General features: G+C 51.5%; 1 protein-coding gene across 16 annotated transcripts in view; it reads right to left on the reverse strand.

Annotated features, from left to right (window-relative positions):
- Positions 1–21502, reverse strand: part of LOC121057155 — a 190494-nt gene that overhangs the window by 15071 nt on the left and 153921 nt on the right. For 3 of the 16 annotated variants that reach the window (XR_005813664.1, XR_005813670.1, XR_005813661.1), the window contains 4 exons: positions 20290–20348; positions 20109–20209; positions 18853–18899; positions 14049–14173 (listed from right to left, as the gene is read on the reverse strand). Coding sequence is in view for 2 of the 16 variants with exons in the window: in XM_040530925.1 (XP_040386859.1) it covers positions 17677–18145; positions 18853–18899; positions 20290–20348 (575 nt within the window). In the remaining 14 variants the exon portion in view is untranslated. The other 13 variants (XR_005813665.1, XR_005813667.1, XR_005813666.1 and 10 more) reach the window with 8 other exon arrangements.

Raw genomic sequence — 21502 nt, forward strand, 5'->3', positions numbered from 1 at the left:
GAGGTCACCCCGCCATTTAGCTGTTACACTGTCTACATATTTCACAGCTGGGTAGTAACCTTTTAACTAGCGTCTACCTCGGTGGGGAGTCTCCATAAAAAAAGAGCCAGGATCCCTTGGTCGTGGTGGGGGACCAAGGCGCAGGAGCACCACGGGGATTTCTGAGCAGAAGGGACCGCGCCGGGCCTCGCCTGCTGCTGCTGCTGCTGGTCCGCAGCCAGGCGGTGCCCAGCCGAGCCCCCGGCTCCATGAGATGGAGCCGCACATCCCATGTGCCAAACTTTATCTCAAGCTCCCCCTTCTTCCACGTGGAAATGGGCCACAGGAAAAATTCCCTCTAATTTTCCCAAATTTCCAAGGGGTCAATTTCTCCTTTTAACCGTGTCTGATAGGATTTAACAAAATCAACTTCTTCAAATGTTAATTCGCCTCTGCCCGAGTCCATAGCTTCTCCTCCATGCCTTAGCCTTGCCCTGGGACGAGGAGGACATCTCCCTGGCTTCTGAGCTCATAACTCAGGCTAAGTCTGGTCCAGATGGAGTGTTCCCGAGTCCATCAGCCAAGCTTCCCACCAGCACAAGGTGCAACGAGAGCAAACTTTCCATGATGGTGCCAAGTAAAACCGGGAAAAGAAGATGGACCCCCAGCTCTGCCCTGACCCGATTTGAGACCTCCAGGGTTTCAAGTAAATGGATCAGCTGCTGCTGTCCCCACAGTCCTCCTCCGTGCCCACCCTGCCCAACCTCCAGCACAGCCCCGCCGGGGGCTCGGTCCCAGGGACGGCGGCAGCAGTCCACAAGAAAGTAGCCAGCGTGAGAAGGGAGCCGAGCCAAGGCGCCTGGCCCGCCTCCAGAAAGGTATTTAGGTACCTAACAAAAATGAGATGCTTGAGTGGATATGGCGAGAAGCGGGCAGGGAAGAGAAAGCAAACCCACGAGCGAGAGAGGCCATGTTGAGGGAAGAAAGCCGTGGAGCAGCCCACGGAGCTCCGTTGATTTCCACCAGAAACCAACGTCACGCTGGCGTACGTGCACTGGAGGCAAACAGAGCCACAGGACCTCGGCTGGCCCTGGGCAGGCCTCATCCTTCGCTGCAAAGCGCCGTACCTGCGGCACGACTGCCAACAGAGAGCCCAGGGAAGGGGGGGAAGAAGCGCCTGCCCATGGAGCAAGGTGCTGCGCTCCCTTCCAAGCATTGCACACAGTCTCCAAGAGGCCGGCCAGGAAAGCAGCGGCCTGGCGCTGGCAGGGCCGTGGCGATGGCTCGGGTGAGCGGCCGGCTCCTGCCCCCGGCACGCCGGGAATCCCAACCCCTCTCTGCCTCCCCGACGTCACGGCCCAGGCTCGGCACCAGCAGATGCGGCTCCGGCGCTGGGAGACGAGGCCGGCTCCTCCCAGCTCAGCTGGAGCCTCCAAAATCAGAACCTCTGCTGTCAGCTGCCTTTTATAGGGCTATAAAACCTCAAGTTCATGTACAGACGTTGGCCGACATCAGCCTCGGCCACCTTCAGCATCGCTTCTCGACATCTCGCACGCACGCGGCCTCCATCCCCAGAGCCTCCTTCCCTCGCGCCCAGCCACCGGCAGCCCCACAGACGGACAAGAGGACATGGAAAGACAGCCATACAGCTACGCCAGCCCCAGCCAAGTGAAAAAGGTACAAGCGAGGCAGTGAAGCATGCCATCTTCATGCCCCCTGCATCCTCACGGTGCTTGGTGGCCCTTCCCTGCCCCGCCAGCACCGGGCCGCAGCCCCCGGCCCCTCACGGCATTTCGGTGGCCGTGCCTCACGCTGTCATCAGGCGCAGGGAATAACGCGTCCGCTTGTAATGCTGGGCCCTGCGACAAGAATAACATGAAATAACACTGCACCCACCCACTGAGAACACCAAGTGTGTCACACTCCTCTGTGTCATGGGTTTAAAAATAGCCCCACCGGCGGCCTTTCCCCCCGCCCCTTTTCTTTTTCTTTTCCCATTTATTTATGTTTTTTTGGACACCCAACTCAGCCAGGTGGAAAAAGTTTGCAGCAGCGCCGAGGCAGAGGACGGTGACGGGTGTCTGCTTGTTTTACGCTAAATGGGATGAAAGGGAAAAGAAAAAAAAAAAAAAAAAAAGGTTTGCAATTACATGTTCTTTGTGGAGAGGTGTGGCCACTGGCACAGGGAGAGGTTTCAGCCCAAACCGCACAGACAGATGCTCAGGGAGGTGGCTTTCGTGGCCGGTGCAAATACACAAACAGGGGCAGCCTGCAGCTGAGATTTTACGGGAGCGAAGGGATTAGAAGCTAATTGAAAAGCTGAGGAAGAATTTGGTCCTCCTGAGGGCTTCCGCTTTGCGTGAGCCGTTTTGCCCAAAGCTGCACGAGAACCTGGCAGCAGCGGCAGGAGGAGGCAGGTCCCGCGGCACGGCTCGGGTCCCTGTCCCACTGCCAGCGGGTCCCCAGCAGGGGCACAAAGCCAGCAGCACACCACAGTCCGTACCATGCATCAAGACTTCTCCCAGTCTTTTCACGGGTTGCAATTCCTGCACACGTACCCCCAGATAAACGCTGAGGTTATCGTTAAATCACCAGTACTCGTGGTAAGCTTTCAACATGAGGCGGCCACAAACGGAGGCATCTGGGAGCAAGGTGTGGCTGGAGAGAAGCCAAAAGCAAACGAGTCAAATAAGGGGTCACATCACAGGTGTGAGGGGAATTTTGCCAGCGGAGAATCAGGGTTTCAAAGCAAGGCTGAAGGAATCAGTAGGTTGGGAAAAACATGGAAATGCAGGAGAAAGAAAAAAAAAAAATCCAAAATAAAACCTAAATCTATGTTACCTTAATTGACCTACCAGCTTCACCAAAATTGCTTTAAATTGAACTGAGGGCAACTGCCCTTTTAATGGGTACATCTTCGTGCTGAAGACGAGAGGAGTCTGAGCAGCAAGCGAGGCAGCTGTACACAGCTGGGGGAGGCATTCGCACCCAGCAGAGCTGCAGCACCAGAGGGTTTACGTGGAACTTGGGCAGAAATGTACATGGTCTGTGCTCATCTGCAAAAGCCCACTCCGAATCAAGTGAGAAAAGCACGTTCCCTTTCCAACAGCCCCTGCAAACACCTGTCCAGCCATCAGATGCTTCCAGCTTTAACTTCCAAATACCTCCATTTCAGAGCTCTTCCTCTGAACCGAACCTTTCTCCTGGTACCTCCTGTGCCTAAAAGCACACTTTATATCAATGGCAGAAATAGTCCCAGCTTAAAATATTACATTAGGTTAGGTTTTGTAGATTATTTTTTTTTATTAGATAAAAGCACAACCACGTTACACCCATCTAAAAGTACTTTAATTTTTGAAGAAAACATTTGGCAGATGCGAAGCCTGGAGGGCAGAGAGCTGTGGCTGAAGCCCAGCCCCACCAGAAAAGTTACATTCACAAATTTAACAACTCTGTTCTGCCCAACAAGGTGCAAAACTGTCAAGGGCCGGACAGCGATGTTTCCGTCATCTTTTCAGCCTTAATTTAATCGTGCAGAAAAAAGGTTTTTGAGCTATTTCTGATTCTTTTTCCAGGATGGGAAAAGGATAAAAACAATGCCATGGGAAGAAGCCCTGAGCTTAAAATCTCTCCCCTTAATTTTTTTTCCCTTCTTGCTTTCTTCCACAATAGCAGGCTGAGACATCAAATCAAATTGCTGGCCTAACGCTCAGCTGCTGCAGGGTAGGAAAAAAGCAATCGAGTGGTGCCTACAATTGCCATGTTGTGGCTTTCGGAAGGCTCAGCTGCTGAGCTAATTTGGTGCAGCTTCCTGTTTTTCTATGGCTAGATAGAAGGAGAGAAAGGAGATGCAGCAACTCCGAGCTGCTTGAGCAACAAGCTTACAGCTCTTGTGATTCCGAGCTGAAAAATCCCAGCGCAGGGTGCTCAGAGCCCATCGGCGATACCAAGCGCAGGCACTTTGTCAGCTGCAAGGGAAGGGTCTGCCAGCTGCCTCTCCCAAACGAAGGGCAGAGAGCCGGACTGGTTTGGTTTTGTAGCAGGGACCTGGGCTGGTCAGCAGCTGGGAGCTTGCACAAGCCTCTCCCCCAGCTCCGAGCGGTCTTTGCTGGTGGCCCTCGGGTGTAGAAATCCCCGAGCCTGCAATGCTTAAGGCTGGTGTAGGAGCAACAGCTTCATCACCGTTCTCCAAGTACAGCAACGTATCTTAACCAACTCCACAAAATCTCTGCAAAACACACACCAAGCCAAGAGTGCATGCATATGTGTGTGCATGTTGCACGCGTATATATATACGCACACACACTACATATATATTCTTAATACATGTATATATCTGACACGTTACACGGATTGTACAGAAAGCAATTTCCTATTTTAAGGAGCCTGATCTCCTAATCTAACAGACCAGCAGTAACACTCGGCACCATGCTGAGTCACAGAGCTGTGCTCAGCTCCTCCGACGCAGGGACTGCAATTCCCAAGCCCATATTAAGCAGGGGCTGCTCATAGCTGGCCCAAGGTCTCCAAAGCAAGGAAATGCTGCTTATAAACGTGCTTCTTCCAGGGAGCCTGCTCAAATCTCTGCCCACCTCCCTTCACCCAGCGCATCTGTGCAAATAAATATGAGGCACTTCAAGCGGCAGCCGTCCCTCCCGCATGGGGCACGCTCTCATGCCTAATCAGTAACACAAGGAGGCTGCGCATGCTACAGCCCCTTGTTTGAACATCTGCTGTCCCTAATAGGAACACCAAAGTGCAGCACACGACAATTCCTGACATGGATTGTGATAGATGGATGTTCAAAATGCATTTCGTAATCTGCAGCAGGGAAGGGGTTCGCCGCTGCCAGTCGGTCCCATCACTAGCACAACATCTACCGTCTCCGATTAAGTGACGCTGTGGCCAGGGACTTCAAAAAGGACGGGATTATTGTTTAATTGGATTTCTGGTCTCAATTAGGGCAGAAGGAAACCAAATGCAAAGCTGACATGGAAAGCTGCAGACATCTGTAACAACAAGCGGCAAATTTACAACGCCCCCGCCTTGGACCAAGCAACCAGGACACAGATCTTTGTCTTGAGGTGCCCGAGGACTGCCCCCTGCTCCCAAATGAGCCCAGAGATACTTCAGCAAGGAGCAAATATAAGGAAATGTTTTCTCCCTTCCCTGCAGCACCGCGGCACTGGGATGGTACCAGAAGGAGCGGATTCAGCAGGTGATCTCCGACCCCTCCCTGCCTCCAGAAAAAGGCTTGGATGCGAGAGCCAGGCTGGATTGAAGGGGGCAGCACCCCGCAGCTCGCTGGAGAAGCCTCGGGAAACTCAAATCGGTTTCACCCTGAAATCAAACAGAGATTAGGGCCGAACAAGCAGCTAAAGCAAAGTAATGGCCGGGCCCACATGTTGCAGCTCAGATGCCGCGTGAGGCTAATTGCTGCAGCCCAAAGGTTAGAACGGCTGCGCAAGCGTTTCCACATGGCATTGGAGAACCAGCCCTGGAAGAACCAGAAGATGAATGAGTCGGTACAGAGGCACCAACAGCTGATGGCCCCCACAGGAGAGGCAAAGCCCCTGCAACCCGTGCAGCTGCTGGCATGGCCGAACACCACACATTAAAGGGCGAAGGCCGGGCTCCGGCTCCTTTCTCGTGCTGGCTCCGTGCTGCAGCTCTCCTCTGTTGGCTGCCGTTCAGGCTCATTCAGGCCTCCAGAGCGCATTGTTTAACCATATCTTGCCAACTGATATAAAATTTGGGTTTACATGTGTTTGCATGGGGCATACGTACCGATAGGGATAAATTCTGGTTTTTTCATGGAGTAACCACAGCGATTCCATGTAACCCCACTCCCACCCCAGAATCACAGGGCTCCCCATCCCAGGCAGGGACCAGAAATGATCTTAACATCCAGCAAACTCCTCCATCACACCGCACACCGTGCTGATTCATTGGAAAAAAAAAAAAAAAAATGAATGCTGCTTTTTTTTTTCCCCCCCCCCAAAAAAAAGGCCAGTTTCTCGCAGAGCCGCTCACCAGCATCCTCGGAGCAGCCAGGCCGTGGCACCGAGGGCAGCAGCTGCGCTCCCGTGGGCTGCGGCTGGGGCGCGCGGGCTCAGCGCCGCTGCAGGGAGCCCAGCCGCGGCACGCCGCGCAACCGCCTCTTATTTATGACACAGGTTATAATGGTCGGCTGCAGCCACGGAGGAACTCCCAGCAATTTCCACCCTCAGCAGACACAGGTTTTCAGCGCCGGCTATTTTCGCTTCCCACAAGTATTTTCATTTAGCTGGTTTAAAATCAGGGCTATAAACGGAGGAGGTTGGATCCCGAGTGGGTGCGAGCAGCTCTCGCTCCATCGAAGTCCAAAGGAGATGCTGCCGTTCTCACCCACACGGCATGGGATTACTGCTTGGCCCCTTTCCAGAGGGGCTTCCAGGCTGGTTTTTCCTTTCTGCTGAGCAATCTGGAATTTCACTTTCCTCCACTGTGCATTTTCCTCGGTAGATGGAGGGGAAGAGGGTTCAGCACAATGTTTTTAATGCTGCTGCTCAAAAAGCACTGGAAGGAAGCCTGGTTTTAGAATGCATCAGCAGTAGGACTGAGAAGTGAAGGCCCAGTGCTCACCAGCAGTCCATCCTACAACAAGGCAAAAATTCAAATGAAATCTCACGGAGATGGCACAAACACAGTAAAAAGAACAAATGCTTAGGGGGAAAAAAATAAAAAAGCACAACAAACCTCAAGGACTGCAAGCACAGTGGTTACAGAAAATGGATGCAAGCATAAGTGTGTGACTCAGAGAGTCTTGTCTGAGTGTCAGAGGTTCAATACTATTGCCTCCAATTTAAATCATTTTAAAAAGAAGTGCAAAAGAAAGGTGATGAAAGGGCCCTAACGTTGTTCCCTGCTCTGAAAAACACAGCCCACTTGTGCACTGTGGTAAAGTTTTGCATTTTGGCTAGACATCGCGTGCAGGGCTGTGCTGAAGCCTTTGCTTATTTTTAAAAGTTGAAGTCACCGGTGATCCACGGAGGGAGAAAATGCTTTTTCCTTTGAGGAAGATGCCGTAGGAGCAACATCTTCCGGAGGGAGGGAGCACAGCTAAACCCAGGGGGTCTGGGGGGCTGCCCCATGCATCCGCACCTCCAGGTGCAATAAAGCACGGGCAAAGAGCAGAGCTCGGAGCTCAACCTTCTCCTGCTTTGTGGCTGAGGCCTACGTAACTGCACTCCTGTCTCACTTTGGAGCAGAGCTTGAGGCTGCTGTTCACAAGGGGACATCACAAGCTGGGTCTTTTCCCCATCAGCATGGCACAGAGGGGTGGCAGAGCCATGGCACCCACGTGCGAGGACGGGCACGCAGGCAGCCCTGCCTGGCACACACCAGAGCCCCATGAACCCAGGAGAAATCACCCAGCACCAAGCCATCCCCGTCCCCGAGGGCACAGGGGTGGCAGATCCGACAGACCCCGATCCTCACCTCCAGAGGCACAGGGCAGCAGGTTTGGACATAGCCGGCCTGGCTGCCGGCCTCGCCCGGGATTCCTGGTCGGGAAGGCTGAACCCTGCGCCTTCTCCAAGATAAATACGCTGGGCTTTAGGCAGTTTACTCTATGGAGGCCCTTTGCTGCGGCCCGTCTGCTCTGACCAGACGCTGGAAGTGCCGCGGGACCGTGCACCAGCCCGCGGCGAGCAAGCCCCAAACTCCTCCTTGAAAGCGTGGCCCTCTGCAGCCTCGGTCTGCGCAGAGACCCCTAGCAAAGCCCAGGGGAAGACACCAGTCCCTGCAGGGAGATGATGGAGAGCAGCACGCTGCAGGATCTGGCCCACTGCAGTGCCATCCCTGTGGTGAGCCCAGGCTCCGTCCCGCAGGAGCTGAGCTGTCGACGTCCCACACCCAGCCCCTGCCCCTTGCTGGGGTCCTCAGTGGAGCCAGCACGGCACAGAAACCCATTGTTCTCTGAAGGGGACAGAAAAGCCAGGCACAGGCATCCAGGGACAGCATCCCTGGACTGGGAAACAGCCACTTTGCTGATGGAAACAGCCTTGAACTCACTTTTTTTTTTTTTTTTAGTCCTTTTTTTTCTGTATTCTTTGGGCACCCAGACCTTTCAGGCACCGAGCTGGGGTTGATAACCTGACCTGGCAATGGATCATTTCTGTCCTTGCACTGAAGCTTGGATTTTAAGCTTAGCATGAGCTACCATTATCATCCATCTCCTTTGTAATGCAGGCCAGAGACTTTCACAGCTGTATCAAAACAATAACTTCTGGTTAAGCCTGCCAAAAGTCTTCTCCGTGGATGTTCTCTCTGTATTTTAAAGAAGGATGGAAATGCACAATGAACACCCTTTCATTACAGCAACCTTGTGGGTTTGGGGTGTCCACGGATGTGTGTATGTGTTTGTACCAAAAGATAAGTTGAATAATTGTATGATTTCTTTTTTTTTCCTCCCCCTCTGCTTATGCAGTGAGTTACTAATATCCTGATTGGAACCAGATTTGCATGAATTAGAAGTCGAAATTGGAGCAGCAACTGCTGTGCAGAGGATATAAAGGGAATAAAATGAATGGGGTATTAACCTTCAACCACTGAATATTAATCAGTGTTTCACAAAAAAGAAAATACAGAGGCTGCCACACTAAATATTTTTAGCATTTATTGACGGGCTTGATTTCCTCTCTCTTTTAGACCTTTTGCTTCCAATCATGGACCATAAAAAATTGCATAGGGGATGGGGGAGTAGAGGGAGGGAAGGAGTGAATTAAAAAAAAATCATCCATTTTCTCAAATGCTGGATGGTATTTGTGAGTTATGCAACAAAGAAAACCATCTCGCAAACAGAGTACCTTATCCCACAACTGATCTGTTCAACAGCTCATTTCTCCAAGTCCCAAACCAAACAGAAATCTACCCAGAAGTACAGCGAAGCCTTCGGAAATGAACGCACGATAAAGAAATAAACTTCTTAAAAACTAAACTTCCCATGTGCTGAAGAGTAAAATGCAGCTGAAAATCAGCCCAATAAAAGAACCAGCTCATTAAACAAAGCCTTTTTTTTGCCCAGTATGCTCCAGTGCAGTTCATAAAATACCACTATGGAAAAGAAAATCACAAAATCTTACCAAAACACCCCTTGAAACAGTGAAATCTCTGTAGCGCTGGAAATATTTTGGCCTGAGAGCAGCATCCAGGGCTCGGCGGGGATGCTGCATCGCCCGGCTTTTGCTGGACCACTTCACCCGCTCCCAGGAGAGTGGCTGAGTCGGGCAGTGTGCTGCTGCTCGCAGCGGGGGCCACGAATTTCTGCCAGCCAGAGGTGCTGGGACTCGTGGCAAACACCTCGAGCATGTGTCGGGGTGCCAGTGGTGCTGGGTGGCAGTGGAGTGCGCAGATGGGTGCCATGGGTGGGTGGAGGCAGCTGCCGGGACCAAGGATGGGACCCGGGGCTTCTTTGGGGTTGGCAAACGCAGCCCAGTGCAACCTCCCCAGAGCGAAACACCGAAATCAAATCCTATGGTAGTGATTGAACCATGTCGTGTCACCAACAACGTCTAAAATAACAACAACAACAAAAAAAAAGGAAACCTAGAGAGACTTTTCTTTTGCAATTTCTCCCCTGCAAAACTTGGCATGGGAGGACTTCGAAGCCAGCTGTCCCTTGAAACCTCTTTTCACCAGAGACAATTCCCTCTCTGCCAAACACTGCCGCCCTTCTCCTCAGAGCACCTTTGCAAAACAGAATTCATTTGTTTTCATTAACTTCTTATCAAGTTACCTGGATTTGTTTCAATGCTCAGAACGTATTATAAAGAGAAAGGGAGAGAGAAAGGGAGAAAAAACAGTGGTAGGTTTTCAGGAAATAGCAAGTTCTTTTTCACTGAGATAGAAATCATTTGGCAAGCCGCAGTGAAATACTTCTAGGTTCCAGAAGAAAGCAAGGAGGGAAAAAAGCAAGCGAGCAAAGGGAAGATGCTAATGAACCTCCGAGGAGAAAAAAAAATCAAGTTTAAAAGAAAACGAAAAAAGAAATATCAAACCCAATATTAAACATACATCCGCATCCAGCTGGTCCGGGGGGAACCTGCAGTGTGTCTCCAGGTCACCAGGCAGGAGCTCAGGCTGCTGTCCTGGGAAATGGTTAAGGATAGGTGGCGTTCCAGGCCCAGAAATAACTGCCATTTCGACTGTTTTTGCCAAAAACCCCTAAGCACCAGACCAGTGAAATGTTTAGGGGCATGCTCCAATCCTGCCTCGGGAAGGCTGGGCCCAGCAGGTATGGGGGTCACTGCAGAGATGCCTCGCTTTAAGCCTGCACTTCAGTGCCTTCTTCTTAAATGGCAAAGACTCCGTTGAAGTTGTGCTGACGTCCTTCAGCTGGTGCTCTAAAATCTTGTCTCAGGAAGCTCCTAAAGTACCAAAACCCACTGGGTTGGCTTTAATTTCTGTCCTCCTGCAGCTGAGCACCAGACCAACACAACGACGTCCCAGCTCCAACCCAGAGGGAATCAGCTCCCTCCAGTCCAGCTGTGCAGTGGGAGAACACCAAAACGCTCGACCCAGGAGAGGGCCAGCACAGCCCAGCGCCCCCTCGGCCACCTCCCAGCAGTCGGAGCGGAGTGCTGTGGAGCAGCCTTGCACATGCACGTGCACCTTGACTGATGTGCATTTTCCAGCTGTAAGCAAAGCCAAGCAGCAGAGCTGAGCTATCCCACGTTCTCGGGCCTTTAGTGCTCACACGGCTTCTTTCCTGGGGAGGAAAGAGGTGGCTTTTTTTTCTTTTTTTGCCCTTTTTTTTTTTTTTTTTGCTTTTTGCTTTCTTTACATTTTCTCAGAAACAAGGCTGCATTCTAATTAGTTTGCATTTACAGGCTGCGTAATGGAAACGCGATCCCTACCCTAACCTTTATCATCTGTTTCTTATCTTCAGGGCCGCGCAGACCCCTTAACTCTTAGCGCACGGGGGATGCATTTGGAGCCCCTCTGCTCCGAGGAGAGCAGCAGGGAGATGGGAGGGAGGCCGAGGTGCACTCCCATATGCAGGCAGGGGACCAGCCCCAACCCACCCACATATGATGGGGGGACTGGGGACATCCTCTCACCCCCAGTTCTGCTGCCACACCATCCCTGGGAAGTATATGGGAAGATGCTGCGTTAACACGGGCTGCACAATTGCACCACCAAAGGTACATCAGCACCTCGTGCTTGTCTTCTCTCCACATCTCTCTGCACGGACCATCAGCAGTGCCTGCCCCAGGGGATGCTTCTGGGTGGTGGCGCGGTGAGCAGAAGGCGGCTGACACCATCTATCAGACATGCTTTGCATTAACCTCTGCTCTGCCCAGACCTTTGCACCGGAGGCTCCAGCAGCGTCAGGAGCAGCGCACGGCCAGGCACGAAAATCCAGCCCGAGGGAGCTGCAAAGGCACTCGCTCAACTCACGTTGCTACCTCTGGTCCCGCTGAAGCCAGCGGTAGCACTCCCACAACAGTTTGGCAAGTGATGAGCATTTCTGCAGAGCTAAAAGTTTAATCACTTGTTTATATCTTAAATAAGCCACACGCCTGGAAAAAACATCCCTCTGCAGCAAGTGTCTATGGTTAGACGCTGGCCTGTTTGTGTACATAGCCCCTTCGAGCCGAACGTTAATTGCAGGTTGCTGTAAAAAAGTTTTTCCCCTTGCACATTTTAAATCTGTCAGCTTCGATTTCCGTCACCCGGTGCTAATGCTGAACGTCCTGGGGACTCCCCGGGCGCAGAGCGGGGCTCATCCCGAGCTGCTCCTCTGCACCGGGAGGGGAGGAAGGAGGAGCCTCCTTTGAAGTCCTCCTGGTGCTTCATTCCTGAGCCCTTCCCGTCCCAGAGGAGACGGAGCAACCATCCCCGTCTCGGGGCCAGGAGGATGGGCTGCCCACCCCGCCCAGCGGTGGGACCCAATTCTTCTAGCTCTATGCCAGAAAACAGTGTTGAGTTTAAGCATTTGGGAAGACAACCTGCTTCAGCCTGACAAATACTCTGTCTTTTTTGTCTTCTCGGAGGGATCTCAGGACCTTTTTCAGCTCAAAGTTCAGGGAGTTTCATCAGGATTCAGCAATTACCACAGTGAGACAAACGAAAGCCCTGTTTGTTGGCATATGTGAATCTCCATGCTGAGTCTTGCTTTGATAATAGAAGAATGCCAGCTGGATCTTTTATTTTAATTTTTTTTTACTGTTTCTCTTTCTTTTTTTTTTTTTTTTTTAAGCAGTCTGTGTTGCTTTTTAACCATCATCCTGTGCACGTGGTTCAGCTTTTTGCAAAAACAAAACAAAACAAAAAAATCCCTAGGTGTGAGAAGATTAAAGATTTCAAGATCTGGACATTTTCAAATCAGAAACACATGTTTAAAATAAATCGGGCTGGCGGACAGCCACCACTTTTAAAAGCCAAAGCGCCGTTGCATTAAAAGGATCTCCCGAAAGCCTGAGGAGAGCAGGAGCGTCAGCACTTCCTCCACCCGGCCGGCACAGCCAGGACCAGGACAACTCCGCGGGGTTTTATCGCTTGTCATAGGACTTTGTGCTGCCTCCAACGCACATGAACGTCACAACCATTTGTTGACCAGCCCTAGTGCTTTTGGTGTGCACTCGCTCTGCCCATCCATCCCCAAAACTTCAGCCTGCTCAAGCTCCTGTGAGAGGAGCTCAAAGCCCAAACTCTTTCATTCGATGCCAAATCAGCTCCTGCTGAGATCTGGGGGAATCGCAAGGACAAAAGCTACAAACTCTGAGCTGGAGCCAGAGCCTCGGCTGAATTCATCAGACAGAGGAGGCGGCAGCCCTGTAGAGGAAGAGGGAATGGCCAGAGCCGTGGCTCCCGTGGAAGAAGAACCTGCCCCTGCAGGGAGGTGAGGAAGAAGATGAAGATGAAGATGAGAGCGAGCCTCCCAGTGCAGCCTGAGAGCTGCAAACAGCCAGGAGCAGATGGCTACCAGCTGCCTCTTCCACCCCTTCCCAGCTCCTTTCTGCTGGCAATATCCAAGGTGGGCATCAGGGCAGGGACTAGCTCATCTCTGAGCATCACGGGCTTTCAAGATGCTGGCCATAAAACCATACACGCTAAGCAAGCAAGACCTCAAGTCTGTTCCTAGATTTAGGGCAAATATACGGCATCAACACCCGCAGCAACTGCTGTATGGTGGTGGGCCCCCAAATTATCTCACGTTTCATTGGTGTGAGTGCTGAGCACAACCCAGCACAGCCGAAACACCTGCCCAAGAGAGTCCAACGGGGCTGGGATGGAGCTGCAGGCTGCCAGAGCATCCGAAGTAACCAGGTTGCTTCCTACCCGACAAGTTCGATGCATTTCCAACCAACAGGAGAACGTCCCAGAAGGAGCACCAAGCACTTTGCTCACCACCACCCAATTTTCTTACTCCTTGCTTTTTCCCAGTTATTAGCAGGAGAACCATCTAGAGCAGGACTCTGAGTTTCAGGGACCTAATTGGTGAGGAGGAAAAGCAAAAAAAAAAAATGAACATAATTACCATGCCATGATGTTCAGAACGTGGTTTACATGGAATAATACTCTTCATCCTACAGTTGTTTACGGGGTCTTTAACTCTTCCCTTTTTACAGGGGGGTTTCTAAAATCTATATTATTAGGGGAAAAAGATTTGAGTGTGTTAGGCAAAGTGCCAGTAGCCATGGTAACCTCGGATTTTTCCATCTTCATTACAAGTTCAAGTAAAACCTTCATATAAAATCTAAATGAAAGGGTACATTATAAGTCCATTTTGAAATGTTTGCCTGGAAGTAAAACTTTGGACTGCATCCTTTTTTCTCCTCTGAACATTCTGGTTCTATGCGGAACACATTTTTCAAGTCAGATTTTTGTTTTCTTTCAAATTTTATTCCGTTTGCTCATACAGGGTGGGTCGTCTAGTGGTTAGAGCAAGGCATCGAGGCAACTGGTTTCCAGTCTCAGTCTGTTCCTGATCGGTCAGGGAGTGTTCCCAATTTTATCCAGGTGATTTGGGCAAATCCCATCAGCTCTAAACATGCTTTTTTTTTTTTTTTCTTCTTCCTTACCAATATAACAATGATGATAATTACTGATGTTGCACAAGGATTCACTCAGCGTTGGCCAAGGAGTCTCGCCCCAGAAGAGTAGCTCATCTCTCCCACTGCATTTTCTCCTGGGTCTTGAAGGCAGACTGAAAGGTTAAGGAGAGGTAGAGGTTAGTGGGTGGCATGAATTGTCTGGTTTCCTGGCAAAGACTTGATTAGGAAATATGAAATTAGACTGCTCAGCGTAGATATCAGCACAATATTGTTCCAGGGGATACTCATCATACTTAGACAATACTTTGGTGCCACTTGAGCGGATTAATTCTTGCGCTGTGTCATCTTAAAGTGCTCTGGTTTCATCCAGTCATGGGAGGAGGCAAATTCTGTAGCTGCCTTTCATTTCTGGGCACTGTCTCACCTCAGGCCAGAAAGCCACAAACATTTTGAGGACTTCCTTCTCAAACAGTCCCCTCCGCTGTAGGCAGCCAAGCAGCACCTCCGAGACTCAACCAAAAGGAGACACCTCCACACCTCCAGCCTCTTCCCGGTCCATGCAACGCAGCCTGTACCCGAGGCCCCCATGCAGTGCCTGGTACTTTGGTTTTCCAAAACGGCACTTTTGTCCCCAAAAAGGGCTGTATCATTTGCCCAGAGCAGCCCACAGCCCGTGCATTATGTTGGGCATGGCAGCTGCTCACGGTGGGCTAGCTGTTGCCCCCAGGGCACGCACGGCCAGGGGGACCGGTGCATTTCCAGGGATGCTGGCATGGGTGCTGGTGGCCAAGGTGAGCAGGCAGCGTGCCACATTGTGCACCACGAGCTGCCCGCAGCAGGCAGGGCAGAAGCGAACGAGAGCAGCCATCCATCCCGCAGCCCTCGCCGGGCAGGGACAGGGCACGAGCCAGCCCTTAATGCTTTTCATCCTTCCTTATGACGCTGGAAAACATTTTCCAGATCTGCCATTAGACTGAAAGGAGACCCAGCTCCTGTTGAATCTGATTTCCCTTCTGCTCCGTTACAGTCGAAACTACAACCTGCTGCCTCCTCGCAGCGCGCGCTTCGGGAAGGGGAGGAGGGGGGCTACAAACGGCATGGGGCTTTTTCTTTTTTTGATACATCCTTCCTTCCGCTCTTCGCAATCAATTAGTGGGCAAAGACTTCCGAAAAGCTCCTTCCTCCCTAACCTTTCGCAGCCTGTTGCGATAATGACTCTGGAGAGCTCGACCTGGGCCTTTGCGTGGGGTTCGTTACCGTCCCGGGGCAGCGGAAGGTGACCTTCATCGCTCCCTCGTCTTCCTTTCCTACCCCTGCAGCTCGGGCAGGGAGGGGCGGCCGCTGCCCCCCCCAGCAGATGGGGTTTGGTTCCAGCATCATTCCTGCAGCCCTGAGTCCGGGGCTGGCTGCGGGGATGACATAGACCCTGGGGGGCGCAGGGGGCTGCCCTTAAAAATAATGATTGCAATTATGCATACCTCGAATCAAGACATCAAGAGATGGAGGGAAAAGGGGCTTTCTGGTTTTAATTTGCAATTTCTTGCTCCGTCTCTCGTAAGGCAAGCTGCTTTCCAGAAACCAAGCTCCAAACTGCTGCAGCTTCCCCTCAAAACACCGCTCATAACTGAAGCGATTTATTTTGCCAGCAGCGCTGGGTTTTTTTGGTCCCTCCGTGACACAGACACGCAGGTAGCACATACTCGCAGAAGTTTTCCCTGGCACCTGCAGCCACTTTCACAGCCCATCTGCCCAGGAACGGCGTCGTGGGCTTTTCAGGCAACACCTTGTGCGAAAGCATCCCTGTTCTGTGGGGCTCCGTGGATGTGCCCTGGGGGCAAGCACATCCCGCTCGGAGTTTACACAAGGCTTTCCCCACGGCCCCGACTGCTCTCCCCGAACCTGGCAGGGTTCTCTCCCAGCACATCACCATCACAACCTCCCTCGTCTGCTGCTGCTCGCTGCGGAGCCGGCTCCCGGTGCTGCCTTGGCTCGCAGTGCCGGCTCCCCGGAGCTGCGGTCCCCCAGTGCCACAGGTGACACTCGGGCGGTTTGCTGACTCACACCGCTGTGCTCGGAGAGGAAACTCCCCAGCTAACTCTTTTTCCTCCCCTCAGCAGCAGGACAGGCGAGCAAGGCACCTCCAACGCAGCGCTGCCGCACACGGACGCCGCTGAGCTGCAGAGTTGGGCGTGGGGAGCTGCAGCAAGCGCCGAAAAACAGCTGCTGAAGCCTGCGAGCTGGCCCTGGCACAGCACTTCGGTTCTCAGGCAAGCCATTAAGCAAGCCATTAAATGCAACACTTTAAACATCTCATCCCAATATGGTCACAGCTGCAGTCATGCAGTTACTTCTTCGAGTGCAAAGTGATCCCCCAGGAAAAAAAAAAAAAATAAAAACAGAGCATTTATTTAAAGTAACTGCCAAACTCAGGCAAGGCAGGAGATGTTTTTCTCCCCAACCATCACCCGTACCAGGAGGGCGTGAGCAGCAACCTGTGCTTCAGCTCCCCCAAGGCTCAGCATCGCCCCGTTTGCCCCACAGCACCCCGCAGCCGTTTGCTGAAGGCGCATAATGGAAACCATCACACCCAAACCCAGCTGAGAGCGACTGGAACCACTTTGAGGTGAGAAGCCTATTACTGGGTTATAAACCTCTCCCATCCTCCACAGGAGCCTTTCACAGGGCCAGCTAGAAAAATAATAACTCAAGCCCATGTGGTGAGAGGGAGAGAATACGGTGTCTCCAGGTAACAAATATTTGCTTCTTTCTCTATTGTTCTAGCCATAAAATGGATTTATTAAAAAATCCAGAGCCTGATTTCATTTGAATTAAATGTAGACGTGCCCCACTGAGCGCTGCTTAATATCTTTAAAGCCACAAAGTCACAGCTGACTGCACGCAACACAGAAGGCTCAAATCTCGAAGGCAGAACATCCCAGCTCCGTTGGCATCGCATCGATTTACACGGAGCAAAGGTTTGCCGAGCGGTGCCTATGTGCAGCTGAGCCACCACCCCACAGTGGTGCTGCGCAGGCAGCTCTACTTCCAAAAAATTCCCAAATTCTTCTCTACATCTTCCAAGCCTTCCCCCTTTGGGCCTGGAGGGGGATGCTCTCAGTGCTCTCATCTTCTCCTCGTGGCTGGGGTCTGAGCAGCAGCCGTGCCTGGGAGGCGGCGCTGATCCCGGAGCACTTTGCCTTCCCTCGGCAGGCTCCTGAAAACATGTGAAATTTGCAGACTTCTACATTTTGCTTCCCTGCTTGCTCTGCCCAAACTGGCTCCATCAGCCTCTCACCCCGCTCCAGCAACACGCGTTGGATGGACAGCATTCCCCTTTCCTGGAATCATTGGGATTAAAAATACAACTTTTTAATCACAGCCAGTCATTAATAAACCCTTGATGAAGCTGTGCAGGGGCATGGCTTTGCCTGAGACACAGATAACAGCTGCTGCTTGCAGAACTCCTTAACCGAGGACAAAAAGCCCTTCACTACATGGATCTCTACTTTCAGGGCCTTTGCTTTCCTGCTTCCTCTCCTCGCCCTTGAAATCTCATCCCTGACCACTGGAAGCAGAAGAGAAAGTCAAGAGACAAGCAGAGGACATGGTTCCCACTGCTTTGCCCCCTCCCTCACCCAAAATCTAATAAAGATGATTAAATTACATGTCCTTTCCTCCCATTGAAATCACCGCACACTGCTCGAATATTAGAGCTCAGGAAATAAGGCACGACAACTTCCCTCGTGAAACTTAAGAAGGCAGAGCAGGGGTCTGGAGCGACAGGCCTGCGAGACCGGGCTGCTCTAATTAAGAAATCACCCCGCTGAGCAGAACCTAATCTAAATAAAATAGAAAAAGGAACTCGGTTCAAGCCGTCGCCTCGCGCTCGGCCCCCTCCCCGGCAGCCCACCTCCCCCCGTAAGGAAGCCATCCAAGGCACAGCGAGTTTTTCTCTTCTGCTGTTTCTTGGAGGGCGAGGGAGGCTCACACAGAGCCCTGTGTGTGCTTGGGGTGGCCAACTTCCAAAGGAAAAATACACCGGCCATCTACGGCAAAAGGCTGCTCTTTTTTTTATTGGTGATTTTTTTTTTTTCTTCTTTAAATGATACTTGGCCTGCTGTTTGCTAAGGAGGGAAAAAAAACGGTGATTACATTGTTGGTATGGCTGGTCAAAACTGGTTTGGGACAGAAAACTGGAGGTTAGATTACACATTCCCCCTCCCAAAAAAGTTTCTGCCTTTCGCGGAAAAATGTTGAAAATGTGAATCTGAATACTAAAACTAAAACTAAAACAAAACAAAATAAAATAAAATAAAATAAAACAAAATAAAATAAAAAATAAATAAAAATAAAAAAAAAAAAATAAAAAACAATGTTTTTTATTATAAAATTTAAACCAAATTACTTTAGCCAAAAATCTCAGCTGATCTGATCATTCACCATTTTTTCTCATAACGTCCTTATGTTCCCATTCAGACCGCATTCCCCACCTGGAACAAGTCCCCCTGAACCAAGATCCCCACTGCCGTGCACAGCAGCAGGGACACAGCCCCACTGGCCCCACTGGGACCTCAGCCCCCCCAGCAGCTCCCGCTTGGCCAGGTCCCCTCCGGCCCCCTTCTCCTCTGCTCTCCACATTTCTCTCCCCATTCCCATTCGGAACAGGCAGCCCAGGATGTGCTGAGGCTGATCCATCCATCAGCTGCTCACATTTGTGAATGTCACGGAGTTACCACGTAAGTCACTATTTAGGAGCTCAGGCACAGAAAGATTTATAGCCATAAACAGAGGAGCACAGACATTCCCGTGTATGTTTTAAAAAGGCACTTACCTGCTTAGAAGGGAAAGTGCTGCTACTTGAAGGTTTCCTGGCCAGGCCTGAAAAGTAAATCAAACAAACACTATTTGCATTTATTCATAATTCCCAGCAGATTGTTGTTCTGGGCGCTTATGGCTTCAGTGGAGTTGATCTGACTCGTGTCAGCAGTGGACCACGCTGGCTGAAGACACGTCCTGAAGGCACCAGGAGTGGGACAAGACCAGAGCACCAGAACCAAACCCTTGACAGCGTTGATTCAATGCTGTCAAGCATCACGGACGCACCTACACCCAGGGGCTGCCGTTGCCAGCACATCATTTTATCTCTGAAAGGACCAGTGCCATGAAGCTAAGGGGAGCTCACCCAAGCACGTTCACCACGTACAAGACCACATCTACAGTACCATGACCAGTTTTCCCCCCTCTGAAGAAGACGTGGATGTTCTGGCTTGAGCCCATCAGAAGCCACCAAGCTGGTGGAGAGCTGAGGACAAGCCGAGAGGACGGGGTTTGATCAGCCTGAGAAAGGAAGGGGTCAAATCTTATTGCTGTCTTCAACTGCCTCACCTGAGGGTACGGAGAAGATAGGGGCAGGCTGCTCTTGGAGGGGACAGGACAAGAGGTGGTGGTCACAAGTGGGGACACAAGACATTAGGAATAATTCTTGTCACCATCAGGGTGGTCAAACACTGGAATGGGGACCTGGAGAGGTTGTGGGACCTCCATCCTTGGAGACGTTCAGACCTCGACTGGACGTGCCCGGAGCAACCCGGAGCAGTTGGCTGTGTTTGAGTGGGGCTGGACGGGAGGCCAGCAGGGTGCTCCCCGGCTGCAGTCACCCTGTGGTTCTGCCTCCCCGCACACCCCCACAGTGCTCCCAAGCACCCTTCCAGCCTTGTGCTTGTCCCCGAGCCTCCCAGGTGCTGCAGCATGCTCCCAGATGCTCCCAGACAGGCTACTTTAACCATTTATTTTCTAACAATTAGACTATTTTTCCATAATTTGGCTAAAGCATTAACACTCCCGTTTCAGTTTCTTTTATGACAGCCCCGGGCTGCTGCCGGTCAGGTCTCCCCTCGCCACCCAGCCCACAACGCAGCAACTCCCTCAGCCCCCTCACAGCACTGCCCAAACACATAATTCGCCTGTTCTCTGGTGGAAAAAAGAAATAAATACAGTATAGATTGGAGTTATCTGCCAACAGAGAATGACTACAAACCAGCACGAGTCCTCGGGTCCACCCTGTGCCCACCCCAGACAGGGACCAACCTGCTTCAGCCCACGGTGCTGCAGGGGTGGAACGAGGCTGATTAAAGGGCAGCAGGGTCTCAGCCGGTTATCTCCAGGGTTTGTGCCAGTTCCTCATCCGTCTAGTTATAAAGGGGGAAAAACAGGGACTGGAGTTGAATCTGGTGGGTTTTCTCCCCTCCATGGCCAGGGTCTCTCTCACCTTCCGGAGGGCTTTGTACAAGTCCCACGACTCCTCGGACTCAGTAGTGTTGTGCCTCCCTGTAAAACAGAAAACGCTGTTTCAACTTCACTGAGCCTTGTGAGAATTAAACGCTGTGTGACTGCAAAGTATCAGGTGAGGGAAGACCACTGCTGTGCGGGGGGAAAAATACACTGCCAAGGGCTGCGCCCCGGTGCGGTCGCCCACCCTGCTCTCGCTTGCACTGACACGAGCGAAAGCTGCGCTGCCGCTCCGGGAGGACGTCACCATTGCTCCCGTTACAATTTCTCCTACATGTGAGACGCTCCATAATCAGGATGCAGTACGCTCAGGAAGCAGCACCAAATAGCTAACAGATTCCTGCCCTGAAGAGCTTATGGCTTGAGTAGATTTTAAGTACGGGAGTGTGATGACAGACTATTTCTCAGCTTAGTGCTGCGTGTGATATTTTAGCGGATATGGTGTCAGAGACGCCCTTTACATCTGTTTCTTTCTCTCTCTCTCTTTTTTTTTTTTTTAATAAAGCCAACAAGACACTTTCCCCAACATCCACCAATGATAGACCCAGGGGAGATTGTTTTTTTTTCCCCTACACCTCCAATTGATTTCTGTTCACTTCAGTGCTCAGCACAGTTCCCTGATACCTAGTGCAGTGTGACTCCCTGGGACACTTCAGCAACTGTAATTTCATTGCTACTGTGTATGTGAATACGTCAAGGCTTACTGCACAGACCGTACTCTTACAGGCAAGCATGGGAGGGAGGATTCTTTATTACTTTTCTAAGCAGCATGTTCTCTTAACCACACCGTCCTGCAAATATCTGCAGAGATACTCCTCCATGCACAGACAGGGTTTTTTGTTTTTTTTTTCTCTTTCCTCCAGCTCTTCGTCCTCTCCCCCCTCTGCTTTTCCCTTTCTCTCCTTCTCCCTCTCTTCCCTTCTTCTCGTGCAGGAACAATCTGGCTCTGTTCACGCACATTCCTGCGGGTCCATGGCTTGGGCTGCCTGCACTGGGCTCGCTCCATGCCCAAGGTCTGCGTTTGGCAGGGGCAGGAAAGTGAACCCAGTGCGCCCGGGGACTGCTGTGCCATCGACTTAATACCTGCACAGGGAAAACAAAGGCGCTTTAGAGAAGCGACTGCAGTGCCGTGCCCCTGCTCCCAGCCCGGAGGAACGCGGGAGATAACAAGGGCTGAAAGAAAAGGCACGAGC

The sequence above is a fragment of the Cygnus olor genome, chromosome 18, assembly GCF_009769625.2.
Source record: "Cygnus olor isolate bCygOlo1 chromosome 18, bCygOlo1.pri.v2, whole genome shotgun sequence".
In the NCBI taxonomy this organism is placed as follows: Eukaryota; Metazoa; Chordata; class Aves; order Anseriformes; family Anatidae; genus Cygnus; species Cygnus olor.